Below are 14,081 nucleotides of genomic sequence, written 5' to 3'. Positions count from 1 at the left end.
TCCATTAGCAAAGGAGGCTATGTTATTGCATGTAATTTGGTAGTAATTTTATACGCAATACCTCTCTCCACAATATCTGGTAATGTTCATATCTTTAAACGCTCATGTGCATATTAAATGACCATATAATCGATGTGAAGCGTACTTGTAAGCATGCCAAAAAGAAAAAAGAAAACTTATAACAATTCCATTCTCTTTCGGAGTGCCAGAGTTATGCTACTCTAAAGACTTAAGCTACTTTATCATATAAACGTTTATTAAGAAGGCACAATCTTAATCTCCCGCTTGTTCCAAGATTTGTTGTAAAGACCATAGCATACCTCCCCCTGATTGACGGCTAGTCCCCCTACTCTACATTCCTGTGGTGTCATGGCTTTCAAGTTGTGCGGCTCTTCTGTTAATCTTGGGATAATCTTCAGCACGTTGTTACGGCCCATGTTCGTGTAGTCGTGTTGATTAACGCTTGCCGACACATGTTCGTCCCACCATGCTGTAAAATATTGTCAGAGGAGTGTATTTCAAGGCACTTGGTGCAAGGGGTGAACATACCGCAAGCATTTGGGATGCTTTCGAAGGGGTAATCTATGGAAAACATGATGGATTGTACGCCAACTTCACCCATGGCGCACATTAACGCAGGTGTAGAGAAATGGCCAGAAGTTGTAATGAAAAGCTGTTCGCCAAAATAATCACGAACAAGTTTATCCTTACGCATAGGCATATTGGGGAACCGGCTGCGATCAAGCTTATGATCAATGCGGTAGATGTCATACGGACTTGAGTCAGGTCAGCATCAGCGTAGAATCTAGGACTGAGAATGACCATGAAACTTACATATGCTCACCCATATGTCCAAAAATCATCTTGACCTTTGGAAATCGGTCCAATACACCGTTTGTGACGATACCCAGAATATGCATATTGAGACGATCCGCGTATCCCAAGGCAGAAAAGTCGAGCCAAGGACGGCCGTCCCACATCAACTTGTGAATCAGCTTATTTGAGGGGCGTGGATGCATGTATACAGGAGCTTCAAGGTCATTAGCCGCCTGCCAGAATACATCGTACTCTGGCTGATCGTAATACAGCATGCCGTTGCCATCCTCTCCACAGCTTTGATAATCGTTGAGCAGTACCCCAACAAAGCCCTTCTTCTCCGTCATGCAACGGCGGAGCTCTGCTGCTGCCTGCGCTGGGTCATGCATACTCAGTGCTGCAAAGGCCGCGAACCGATTTGGTGCTTTCATCACCTCAGCTTCCATGCGATCGTTTGCCAAAGTGGCTTGGGCCTCGGCTTGAGGCTTGTCAGAGATGCCCTGGCACCCTGGAGAGTTGAATGAGAGAACCATGAAATCAACATTATTCTCGTCCATCTGCTTCAATCGCGTGCCATGAATGTCAAGCAGCTCGTTTGTCAAACGAGATCCTGTCCCGGCTGCAACGAATTTACCAGGATCATTGTTGGCCAATTCTTCTTGAATCGTCCAGCACTCTTCGAGAGCGATCTTGCCAAACATGATGATGAAAAAAAAAGAAATTACAGTAATTCTTTATAACGATGAGAATAAAATGAAGGTTATAGCAACTAATAAAAGAAAAGAAAAACAGTGCGACTCAATAGCTGCCACCACTATTTAACATGACTGCGCCGCTACAATCGCCATCCCACCCTACACAGTCTCGGGGAGTTAAAGCGCCTCCCGTGATGGCAGTCGTCGCGTCAAATTGCCAGCCAGTGGGGGTGAATGGAAGTTCTAGCGCAGGCGAGCAGCCGAGAGAATTCAGCCGGAATTCATACGCCGAGAGGAGAATTTCTGAGGGAGCAGACTCGTAAGAGAACTATGAATTGGATGCGATTGACGGTATCAAGTAATTGGCGCGGAGTCGGTGAGCCCAATGCAGACCGTGGATATTCGTGGATATTTGGAAATCTCTCATAGATTCAGCACATGATTCATTTAAATGAGATATTTCGCGCAAAAATGCCAAGCGATAATAATTGTCAAAAATCTTGTTTTTGGGATGCTAAAGGGCGTTGCTTTTGGTCATGCGTGCACGTATTTAATGCTATTTGCGCGCCTTTTGCATCGCGTCTTGACATAGCTCCTGCTAGGCAGAGAACGCGTTGTAGGAGAATGGCTCTAGAAGAGAGAGTGATTTACAGGCCATGGAAACGAATCCCACAGCGTCATTAGCGCCCTTGTTTCAGCAAAGGCTCTAAACATAATGAAGCTCGATGCCAGGAACACGCGATGCGTCGTAAGTTACAGAACAAGAGAAGAGTATATAAGCATCGCAGTGGCTGACTCGAAGAATAGGATTCAATCACCATCTTTTCAGCAAAGCTACAGCGCAAATCACGAATCTAGACCAACTTTATCGTCTTGTCTCCTCTCGGCAGCGACAACATGGCCTCCAGCAACCTCCGATTCCGCCCAGCAACTGTTGAAGACGCGGGGCAAATTCAGCAACTTGTCGAGTCCGCGTTTCGCGCGGTGGATAGCAGGCCGGATTGGACTGGAATTGCGGAACTCGCGTCGACCTTTCGAATCAGTGTTGAAGAGGTGATGCCCAGGATTGTGAACCCCGACAATGCGGTTCTCATGGCCTTGGATGACACCGATACCCTAGTCGCGTCCATCGAGGTCGCTAAGCGCGGCATTGACTGTGGTCGCATTTCCATGATTGCAGTCAACGAACGTTATCAACAAGGCGGTGTTGGACGCTCGGTCCTTGCTTATGCCGAAGCTTATTGTCGACAGACCTGGAACGTGGAAAAGTTCTCGCTCAACGCCCTTTCGACGCGCAAGACACTGATTGAGTGGTATATGCGCCAGGGATATCAGAAGACGGGAGAAACGATGCCGTTTCCACGAGAAAGGTTCGCCAGCGTGGCCTTGCCTGATGACATTTGCTTTATCGAGATGGAGAAGGGTTTCAGCAGCACTGGTGAGAAGGGACAATCGGTCTAGTGCTACACTGCGAGCAACCTGCGAGTTTTGAACTTGGTCAATCTGTTGCGAGTATTCCCGTTGACGCTGCTCTTCGCAGAGGCCATGGTGATTTGCGTTTGATTTATTCGTAGACGTCATATACAGAGGCAGCATTGTGGCAATCTTCATTTGCCGGCCTTTTGATGTCTACGAAGAAAAGTCAGTACCTTGTGGTTTTACAGCCACTGGTGATGCAGTTGCTCCATGGTCCCCTTCTGTACGGAGTACGGTGATCCGGACTACTCTTACCTTATTTTCAGCTGTATATAGTAATACAAGTGCCTCGGGCCGTTGTGGGGGTCTATTATACCGTTGATAGTAGCGCAACATGTGAAGTGAAAATCGCTTTCGTTAGATTAGCAATCGGGCTCTCTGGTACCAAACATAATCAGCTGTTAAGATCACTATTGCAGGATATGCCAAGTGAGGGAGGGATAAGCGCGTATGAACTAATTAGTGTTATTATGGTCTTGAAATTCTAAAGCTAATTTCCCATCCCTTCACGCTCCCAATTTGACCAACTGCACATTTTTGGACCCAGAACTGCCCTTAATCAAATGCTCATTCAAGAGAACGGTATGATGGATTTCATGACGGCTACCACTGAAATGCGAGATACGGTGGCGGGGCGTCGTAGGTTGTACGAATCAGAACGGTGCCTCTAACACTCTCCAGCAAGTACAGTACCAAACGCACACGCTCTCCTGGTGGTAGCATTTCGGAGCTGCCTCCACTCCATCTGATTGGACAGCCGCACGTGTCGAAAGACCATGCCATCTCGGACTCGATGGCTGTGACCCTGGTCAAACCATGCTGCTCTCAATGGCAGGAGTCACTCTCCGTGCTGATTATTCTTCACCACCTCGTTCGCGAGTAGGGAGCTTCATACATTTCCCGGCCTCGCAATGCCTCAAAGTACATCTCGCGCGGCAGCATCGGGTCCTCGTCGGATTGCCCCAGGCCCCGTCTCCGAATCCGCTCCTGCTGCTGCCCAACGCCGAGGCCGTCTACCATCTCGCCGGATTGGCGTGAGTGTCGCCTGTGAATCTTGTCGGAAACGGAAAACACGAGTATGTCTAGGGGCTCCAGGTAATCAAAAAATCAGAGAGTTGAAAGCTAAGCGTGTGTACAATTCAGTGTAGTGGAAGTCGGCCGAAATGTATCTCGTGCGTGCAGAAAGGGATAGACTGTCACTACACATCAGCCAACGCGACCGAAACGAACTCAGGAGTACTGAAGCGGAAATTCCAAGAAGTGAAACAAAAGACCAGCGATTATGAGGAATTCTACGATGCCCTCCAAAGGATGCCACCCAGTGACTCTCAGGCAATCTTTCGTTTGATCCGGCGAGGTGCAGACATCAAAACAGTAATGGGGCAGATTACGGAAGGGAACCTTCTTCTCCAGCTCTCTCTGACTCCCGAGACACAACGTCGATACGAATTTCCTTTTGTCACAACAATGCCAGCGGCCCTCCAGACTGGTGACAACCTATATCTCAGGTCCTTAATCTTCGAGGCAACCTTCCACGACCAAAACCAGCAACAGCTTACCGTACCCCTAAATCAGGTAAATACCAGATCAGGATCGCCACAGTACATCTACACACAACCTTATCACAGCGCCGAGATTGTAAACACGCGACTCTCTTCCGTCGACGTATCACGCTGGACGGCCGTTTCCGCTGATAATGAGCTCATGAGGGCCTTGCTACACGCGTATTTTCTTCATGAGTATTCGTCATATACGATATTTCAAAAAGACATTTTCATCCAGGCTCTTACAGACGGCGATGAGCGATTCTGCTCTTCGCTTCTCGTAAATGCCCTCTTGGCCCAGGCTTCGGTGTTTCCCCCCTTTGAAGTATTCAAGCAACGTTGGAAGCAAGCTAACCGTTACAGCATTGCTATTCGGGGATCCAAAATCGCGAACAGTTCTGGAACCCTGAAAATATCGGCTATCGCTTTCTTGCAGAAGCTCGGCGACTTTGGGAATTACGGTCCGAAAGAGCAGATCTTCCAACTCTACAAGCCGCCGTGGTTTTTAATGGCATATACGTCAACGATGGCGTAGACAAGCTGGGGTTGACGTACCTAAACAGAGCAATGGAAATAGCAGAACACCTGGAGCTATTTAGCGATAATAGCTACATTGGCGACAAGACCCTAAGGCACGCAAGAGACTTCACCGCTTGGTGCCTTTACAAGTATCAGACGTATGTCAATGATGTCTTTTGTGGCTTATCAATGACTGACTTGAATAACAGCATAATGGGCTATTACTACTTCAAAAGTCCTATGATTACGATCCCGCCCAAATTTCCTCTTCCCGACCCATATGCAGAACCGTCGTGGTACGGTGACTTCATTCTAAAATATCCTGCAAATAACACCTTCACCTCGCTCTATTTCCCGCATTTCTTCTGTGCAGACACAAAGTTGAAGATTATTCTCAACGCCATTGCAGTTTCACTATTCAAGCCAGAAAATGTTGGGAGGACTCTCCCAGCCAATGTGAAGTCGAATCTTCGAGCCCAACTGGAATCGTGGCTAGCCTGCCTGTCGGTACCGCTACATCCCAGCAATATTGTCTTTCCAGCACAATTAAGGTTGCAGTGAGTGCCCCTTGATTCCACCATACTACATGTAGTTTTTATATATTGGCTTGCTGACACTTCACGAAAGTATGGAATACCACGCCACCATTTTGACACTGTTGCAGACGCCTGTTAATAACGACAGATCCTTCGCGTCCATCATTATGTCTAACGAAAATGACGATGAATTATTACAAGAGGCTATTTCAGCAGCTATGATTCGACTAGAAACCATCGTCCGCATCTACTATCTACGACACAGTTACGAGTCTTGCAACACATATCTTACGTTTTTCCTCTCGAACGTAGGCTTTGCCGCGCTGGAGAGATTAAGGTCTTCTGAAGTTGATCACGAGCGTTTCAAGCACATGATGTCAACATTAATTCCCTGCATCAAGGGTCTGTATGATCAAGGACAGCATGTACACGTGGCCTCCGCCGTATATCGGCTGCTACGTAATCGCTTATTGCCTCAAGATTTGAGGTTCTTGCAAGGGTATATCCATTGGAACATTACAGAAGATGATGATCCTCTGATTATATCACATGTCCAATCCGAATGGCCAATACCTATTGTTGGCCGAGAGAAAGACCCAGAGGCGGCAAAATTGGAGAATCTTGCACGACGACTCAACGAAATGTCGGTAGACTCTTCAAGAGAGACAAGTGAAGAAAACGAATTAGAAACGAGATAGAACGTTATGAAACAAGCCCCTGTTGCTGGACTGGAAGGATACTAGGGAGGAATTGAAATTGAATCGGTGGATTATAGAAGGACAATCTGGGAGAGCCGACTAACTGAGCACACATCAAATTGCATCCCCATATCTAATTAAAGAATCACCACAATGCGAGCGTTTGTTTCAGTTTCCGAGCATAGATCATAACAAGTTTCCTCGTATGGTTGTTTGTTATTATAGTTAGAATGTGCCCCTATACCGCTGTTATCTTGTTATCCTCGCTCTGATCAACTACATGAACTTCTTTAGTGTTAATATCAGGACCACCAAGTATCTGAGCACCCTTATCAACGTGATTAGCACCGCCAAAAAGAACGTCGATTTCTTCCAGCGGAATTTGCTTCGTCTCGGGAATGAAGAAATAGACGAATACAACGAGGAGGAAATTCGTCGCCATAAAGAAATACAGGCATTTGAGACCTTCGTTCTTCAAAAATGTTGGAAAGAATTGTTGGAAGATCGTATTGGCGACATTTTGCATCTGACTACACATGCCGATTGCCTGGGCACGAACGTTCATACTGGTATGAGATGGTTAGAACAACTGAGTTGGTTGCTAGCGGACGTGGCTGTGTTACCTGAAGATCTCAGATGTCCAAATCCAAGTGGTTGCGCCCCAAGAGGGCTTATAAAAGAAAATGAAGAAAAATAAAAGGAACACAATCGCGATTCCGACAGGCTTCGATTTGGTACCGTTAATGTCGGGAGTAGTCTGGCCGATTACAGGAACCAACACTATCGGCAGTTAATATTATTGTGCAAACGACAACCATTCAAGACGACCGACTCACGCATGCAAATACCCATGCCGATGCCTCCGATGATGAACAGCCACCGGCGGCCAAAACGGTCGGCCGTCCATGTCGCGTTAAGAGTGAACCTGCCCAAGATTAGATTTTAGATGCAATAGACTGTGATTGGATAGTGAGGATTCTCACAGGATGCCAAATGTTGCATTTAGAGCGTTGATCAGATTGATGGTTTGGGTCGATGTCCACACTTTCTTGTAAATGGCGGTGGAATAGGTGTTGAGTGTGCCTTGGCCACTGAGCTGCTGTCCAACATTAATTATAAAGGCGAGATAAAGTCGTTTGCGAATAGAAGGATCCTTGAACAGCGCGGTGTAATTATTGCTGATGGCTTCTTTTTCGTATTCAAGCGCTTCGCGGATAGCCAAAACCTCATCCTCAACTTCCTGCTCGGTGTCACGAATCTTACGAAGGGCAGACTTGGCAGCTTCGATATTGCCATTCTTCTTTATATGCCAACGTGGGGATTCTGGCTGGAATGGTAATAAAATCATGATGATGATGGGAACCATGATCTGGAAAATTACCACCATTTTCCAGTCCCACTCGCCCAGCTTACTGCGATGGAGAGAGCAAGCGTAGTTGATCCAATAGGCAATGAATGATCCCACAGAATAGAATAGCTGCCAGAAAGCCATAATAAGACCGCGGATAGGAGGTGGTGCCATTTCGCCGATATAGACTGGCCCAGACGTCAAAGCAATGCCTTGCCCAAGACCGACAAGGACACGCCCAGCAATGAAGCAGCCCAAGTTATGTCGGGGAGCAAATGTTTGCATAAAGGTGGCGATAACTGTAAGAAGGCATCCAGTCCACATGCCCCATCGTCGTCCTAAATAGTCTGCCTATACACCTTGTCGGTTTATGTATGGTTGGATAAGACTGCACGCGACAGGACTCACAAGAGGACCGCCAAAGAAGAAGCCTGCAACAATTGCACCGATAGTGTATGATGTGTTTATCAGGCCAATCATATATGTGTCCCGTTCCTGTGCAACATGTTAATATCGAGTCCGAGCCAGTCATTGCGACCTACACATCACCCACGGTATCAAGATCAAAATATGCCAACCAGTTCTGTGAGCCTTGAACAGAATTGTACACTGAAGCATCATATCCGTAGAGAACCATGCACATTGCCGCCACCATGGATATATACCTGGAAATCAAACTTAGATGGGCTATTGTCTGTAGAGCAATAAAGTCATGTCTTACCAATTGTACGCCCTTTTTGAGGACGCCATGATGAGAAACTACAAGGCTGTTTTCCGACTTATATCATATGGATGAAATGACACATAAAGATGGACTACTAGGGAACTTTGAACATATACCTACGAGAAAGCCTCAGTTGAGACTTAAATAAATAAACAGAGACGCAGAAGTTCCGCAAAGTCACCACGTTGGCTCCAACACCCAGCTCCTACTCCAAGGTGCCAAGGCCAATTTTATGCACAGTATGACCATAGTGCAGGTTACTTGCTTCCTTCAGTAACCGATTCCCTGAGAGGTTAGGCTTTATTTTTGGGATGTTTTCATACGCGTAATCCATATAGGCCGTTACGGCTAATTCTTCGTGAATATTGTGTGAAGGCTATGACTCCAGGAGGTATGCGGCATCCAGCTGTTAAAACATGCACTGGCTTGCACCCGCCAAGTCTCGCCATTGCGCGCTGGATGCATCCTACGAATATACTAGTGCCGGAAATTGGAATTTTCCATCCATACCGTGAAATGAGAAAGCAGATCAGATGGAAATGTGGCCAATATGCACATGGGTGAAAGGAAAGGTCGGATAGGCAACTGTAGCTGAGATGGCCACGAGTTGGCCACATGTACGCGCTTGATCAGTAGTCATAATGCACAGTACATGTATATTGATTTAGTTTACTACCCCAGTGCCATCCAATCGTCGTAAGGGTAGGCAACCTCAATTCAGATATGTGCAGGTCGTATCGCCATATTTGGCAAGCTCAGTCACACCCAGATGTTGGTGAGTATTTGGGGTAATAGCCATAGGGCTCTTGGCTGAGTAAATACCATTGAGAAACATGTTAATTGATACATGGCGATTGGGTATAGAGAGACGCCATTCACATGTCGTGCGCTTCTGAACTAAAAGTGCTACTACATATTGGCAGCTGAAGCGACTGTTGAGCCACACTCGCTCTACATGGACTAATCAGCGCTTTCTGAACATATATGAGACCAAAGATTGCGGGGGAGTTTTAGTTTGTCGGACAAACAGTTGAACATCCTCAGGCGGCTCGGAAGCGGAGAAACCGACACAGAGATCGCCTTTAACCTCCCCGATGAGGCTTCGACCGATGAATACTTTACTAACCTTATTATAAAACATGGATAATCGAAGTTACTACTACAGGGTATAGTGCTGGGTGAGAATGAGGGCACAGGTAAGAGGCACTCCTGGTCGGCTTCTGCTCGGCCGTAAATACCCCGAGCCGTTACTCGTTCTCATGATCAAGAAGAGCACGTCGGGAAATGGTCGGTATTGGGGATTGATCAATACAATTCCTGCTTTAGTTATAGCCCAACTAAGCTAATAGTTGGATGTAACATGATTCTTTTTGTAACCCGAACCGCGTTCACATCCTTCCCATCCTACCACTTCATTCGTTCGGATAAGCCTTTCCGCATGCATTAGCCAATATGATAGCCGCTCCATTCAAGGTCATCAGTACGGTCCCATTCAAAGCCGTAAGATCCACCGCCAATGTATGTATGTACGGGATCCAGGCCACGAGCACATCTGTACGATGCGTCAAGAGTGGTTCTAAGATTGGCCTTGTACGGGCATCCACCCCCGCATCCGAAGATGAGATTTTCATCCCCATGCTTTTGCGGGGGAAGAATCACATGGACTTGTCATACTCTTATTGGTGGAATATCCTGACTGCTTTGAATAGTGTACCTGTTACTCATTTACATGCCCCGAGGGACGAAGTAAGTGGCGCCTAATATTGGGTATATCAAACGCCGGTACAATATATATGTTATGATTGATCTTCATCTTTGCTTTTCGCGATTCGGGCAGCAAATAGGCAAATTTCCGGATGAATTGAAGTAGTTGTACATAAATCATCTCTCAAACGCATGGAACGTGAGCGAATTGTAGTATCTTAGGCTCACCACAATCTGGTTTACCTAGACATATACCGTTTCTCCCGAAGCAAAAGAGTCACAATGACTATTCTTAGTATTCTCACATTTGGGGTGACAGTTCTATCCTTTTTTGATCCCATCAGCGCCCACAAGACCGTGATTAGCAGGCCCAACCTCCATTGGGGACCCAAGACGCCCGGACATCAATTTCCTCACTCTCCGAAACGCCACAAGACCTGTTATGTCCCTAGCTGCCATGGTTTTGGCCGTCACGGCAAGACTGACGATGCCCCTGAGATTCTCAAAGCTTTCAAGAAGTGTAATAAGGGTGGCGTCGTGATCTTGAATGAGGACTATACTATTGCCTCTCCACTTGATCTCACGTTCCTAGAGGCTGTAGATGTGGCTATTACCGGCATTATCAAATTCACCAATGACATTGACTATTGGGTGAAGAACTCGTTCAAGTATGACTTCCAAAATTCGTCCGCTTTTTGGCGCTTCGGAGGGAAAGATGTCAACATCTATGGCGGGGGACAGGGCTTGATCGATGGGAATGGCCAAGCTTGGTACGATGCGTTTGCGGCCGAGCCTACACTCTTACGGCCAATTTTGTTCGTCCTAGACGGACTTGAACGCGGGTCCGTCACGGGTCTCAAAATGCGGAATTCTCCTGATGTGAGTAATCATTAGGCCCTTAGAATGAAGCAAATACTGACACTTCCAGTGGTTTAACCTCATCGCTAATAGTAGTGATATCCTGGTTAGCAATATTGACATTGCTGTGAAGAGTGAGAGCAAAAACCCTGCCAAGAACGGCGATGGATGGGACACGTTTAGAAGCGACTCAGTTGTCATCCAAGATTCGCATGTCAATAATAGCGACGACTGCGTGTCCTTCAAGCCCAATAGCACAAACATAATTGTGCAAGGCATGCAATGCAACGGCTCACATGGAATATCGGTCGGCTCACTGGGCCAATATCCGGCAGAGTATGATATAGTTGAGAACATTTACGTCTACAACATCTCGATGTCGAATGCGAGCGATGGTGCCCGGATTAAAGTGTGGCCTGGTACTGACACCCCATTCGAACCCGGCCTATCAGGAGGCGGGGGAGCTGGTTACGTCAAGAACGTTACTTACGATACGATTTACAATAACAACAACGACTGGGCGATTGAGATCAACCAATGTTATGGACAAAGCAACCAAACTATCTGCGACAAGTATCCCTCCAACATGACCATAAGCGATGTCGTTTTTAAGAACATGTGGGGGACGACGTCAACCAAATATGACCCCAAGGTTGGGACTCTAACATGCTCCTCAACTGAGGTAAGTAAAGGTATACGAAGTGTGCCGCCTGTATTGACAAAGAGGTTTATAGAAGTGTTTAAACATTGCCGCGCACAACATATCCGTGACTGATCCAAGCGGCAAGACTCCCCAATGGATCTGCACCAACATGGATGAGAGCCTCTTGGACATAAATTGCGTATCGGCGGATTCTTGAACTTGTTGAACATTTTGGGATGTGGCGATGGTAGTATGTATGGTGATTTGCTGTAAACATTCTTAAGAAAGATCCATGCAGTGGAAGGGACGAAAAGGGCAAAATATACACTAATTTCAAGGAAACTTGACATATTCTCTACCCCTCCTCCTCCAGCTTCTTTTTCATACTACGATAAACGTGTAGCTTGCACTGACCAATGACGGAATGCTGTGCGACTCGAGTTCGCGGCCATCTGCGGGGTATGTAGGATGGACACAATCAACAACAACTGCGATCCCCCGCTTCTTATCAGGAAATGGCAATCTTCACTGGCTTTAGATTGACATTGATGACGCTTCAGTAAGCAGCTGGCTATCATACACCATGTCGCAAAACTTCGAGACCATCGCCGAGAGTAAGGCGAAGGCAATTTTGGATGGTATCCCAGAACATTGGCGGTTGAATATTGCCATCCCAGCTGCCGAGAAACAACGTGATATCACTGGCAAATATATCCAGCAATTCTTAACCGCAAGTGAGGTTGAAATCACCGAAACCGATGCCGTCGGGATCTTGGAACATACGACAACTGGAAAATGGTCGGCTCGAGACGTTACAGAAGCCTTTTGCCACCGAGCGACAATCGCCCATCAACTGGTTAGTTGATCGATTTGCTATTCCGATATCCTCTCTTTCTTCTTGAGCTTGGAAGCTGAGCAACTTATTAGACAAATTGCTTGCTTGATATCTTCATCGATGTTGCCTTGGAACATGCCGACACGCTTGACGCATACTACCATGAACATAAGGAACCCATCGGCCCGCTGCATGGATTACCAATAAGCCTGAAAGACCAGTTTCACGTCAGAGGCGCTGAAACCACGATGGGATACGTTGGATGGATAGGCACCTTTGAAGGCCAAAAAGGTACTGGTAAAGAGCGACACTTTGAAAGCCAGTTGGTTACGGATTTGCGGCAACTCGGAGCCGTTTTCTACTGCAAGACCAGTGTGCCGCCATCGTTGATGTCACCGGAGACGCAAAACCACATTGTCGGATACTTATTCAACCCTAAAAACCGTCATCTAAGTGCTGGTGGCAGCAGTGGTGGTGAAGGCGCACTACTGAGTCTTCGGGGTAGTCCCGTGGGCATGGGAACCGACATTGGGGGGTCAATTCGTATTCCCGCCAGTTTCAACGGTGTTTACGGCCTGCGGTCATCCACTAGTCGATTGCCTTATGAAAGAACTCCAAACAGCATGGATGGTCAAGAGAGCATTCTCTCTGTCGTGGGACCCATGGCTACAACCCTTCGGTCTTTGACCTTTGTAATGAAGGCTCTGCTGAGCATGCAGCCTTGGTTACATGACCCAATGGTCATTGAACTCCCATGGAGAGATGAACACGCTAGTCGGCTACAAGCTATGATTGAGAAGCTCAAAAGCTCTGAAAAGTTGTCATTCGGTATATTGAGAAGAGACGACGTTGTCATACCTAGTCCACCAGTCCGAAGGGCTATTGAGATTGTGGTGAAAGCTTTGGAAAATGCTGGTCACGAGGTTTGTGTCTCATCTCAGTCAAGGACAAACACAAGGATGTTGACAGAATCGTCTCAAGGTTATCGAATGGAAGCCACCACCTCATTCTAGAGGGTTGGACATTGCGGTAAATCTCATACTACCTGCGAATATTTACTATACTAAATGTGCCTATACAGGTGGAAGCCTGGATGTATGACGGAGGAGAAGACATTCATAACTCGTTTGGCCTCTCGGGTGAACCAGTCATTTCACACATCTCGAGACGATATGGCAACAAGCCGGTGGAGCAGAAAATGGCTAGTGATATTGCGGCAAACAATATTGCCAGGCGCAAATACCGAAAAGAGTACCTCGACTACTGGAACAGTACTGCTGACCTCACACGCTCGGGACAGCCTGTGGAGGCTTTCATTTCACCGGTGTCTCCCTATGGAGGAACTAGGCCTAACCAATATCGTTATGTCACATATTCGACGATTTTTAACGTCCTGGACTATTCTTCGGTGGCTTTTCCAGTCACTTACGTTGACAAGGATGTCGATGTTGTCGACACTGACTACACTCGCGCTAATCCTGCTGATCAGCAGGTGTTCGAATCATGTAAGTACTTTCCCAAGGAAAAGATTTCACTTGATGGAAGCTGAGAATAGCTACAGACGATCCGGAAATACACGACGGAAGCCCTATAGGACTCCAGGTTGTTGGCAGAAGGCTTCAGGAGGAAAAGACATTGGCACTAGCAAAGGTGATCGCAGATCTGTTAGCTTAGCTAGGCTACCC

General features: G+C 46.8%; 5 protein-coding genes across 5 annotated transcripts; 3 read left to right on the top strand and 2 right to left on the bottom strand.

Moving 5' to 3' along the window:
- Positions 1-257: 257 nt before the first annotated feature.
- On the bottom strand, positions 258-1,517 carry Triagg1_2823 (uncharacterized protein; the record flags this gene model as incomplete). The annotated part of the gene is made up of 3 exons (XM_062897047.1): positions 258-490; positions 550-776; positions 835-1,517. 3 exons carry the CDS (start codon positions 1,515-1,517, stop codon positions 258-260), a joined length of 1,143 nt encoding a protein of 380 aa, XP_062758440.1.
- A 709-nt stretch (positions 1,518-2,226) lies between these two features.
- On the top strand, positions 2,227-2,972 carry Triagg1_2822 (uncharacterized protein; the record flags this gene model as incomplete). Its single annotated transcript, XM_062897046.1, has 2 exons — positions 2,227-2,259; positions 2,370-2,972. 2 exons carry the CDS (start codon positions 2,227-2,229, stop codon positions 2,970-2,972), a joined length of 636 nt encoding a protein of 211 aa, XP_062758439.1.
- Positions 2,973-3,803: 831 nt separating this feature from the next.
- On the top strand, positions 3,804-6,284 carry Triagg1_2821 (uncharacterized protein; the record flags this gene model as incomplete). The annotated part of the gene is made up of 5 exons (XM_062897045.1): positions 3,804-4,021; positions 4,136-5,032; positions 5,140-5,208; positions 5,260-5,607; positions 5,678-6,284. The coding sequence occupies 5 exons, from the start codon at positions 3,804-3,806 to the stop codon at positions 6,282-6,284; spliced, it is 2,139 nt and encodes a 712-aa protein (XP_062758438.1).
- A 238-nt stretch (positions 6,285-6,522) lies between these two features.
- On the bottom strand, positions 6,523-8,382 carry Triagg1_2820 (uncharacterized protein; the record flags this gene model as incomplete). The annotated part of the gene is made up of 7 exons (XM_062897044.1): positions 6,523-6,850; positions 6,908-7,064; positions 7,121-7,209; positions 7,268-7,983; positions 8,041-8,127; positions 8,186-8,297; positions 8,354-8,382. 7 exons carry the CDS (start codon positions 8,380-8,382, stop codon positions 6,523-6,525), a joined length of 1,518 nt encoding a protein of 505 aa, XP_062758437.1.
- A 1,960-nt stretch (positions 8,383-10,342) lies between these two features.
- On the top strand, positions 10,343-14,070 carry Triagg1_2819 (CAZyme family GH28; the record flags this gene model as incomplete). Its single annotated transcript, XM_062897043.1, has 8 exons — positions 10,343-10,939; positions 10,989-11,600; positions 11,965-12,020; positions 12,129-12,417; positions 12,489-13,319; positions 13,366-13,425; positions 13,478-13,901; positions 13,958-14,070. The coding sequence occupies 8 exons, from the start codon at positions 10,343-10,345 to the stop codon at positions 14,068-14,070; spliced, it is 2,982 nt and encodes a 993-aa protein (XP_062758436.1).
- Positions 14,071-14,081: the final 11 nt, after the last annotated feature.

Source organism: Trichoderma aggressivum (genome assembly GCF_033847375.1).
Source record: "Trichoderma aggressivum f. europaeum strain CBS 100526 chromosome Unknown scaffold_007, whole genome shotgun sequence".
In the NCBI taxonomy this organism is placed as follows: Eukaryota; Fungi; Ascomycota; class Sordariomycetes; order Hypocreales; family Hypocreaceae; genus Trichoderma; species Trichoderma aggressivum.
The sequence above is the reverse complement of the archived record's forward strand: the minus strand, read 5'-3'. Positions and strand labels throughout refer to the sequence as shown.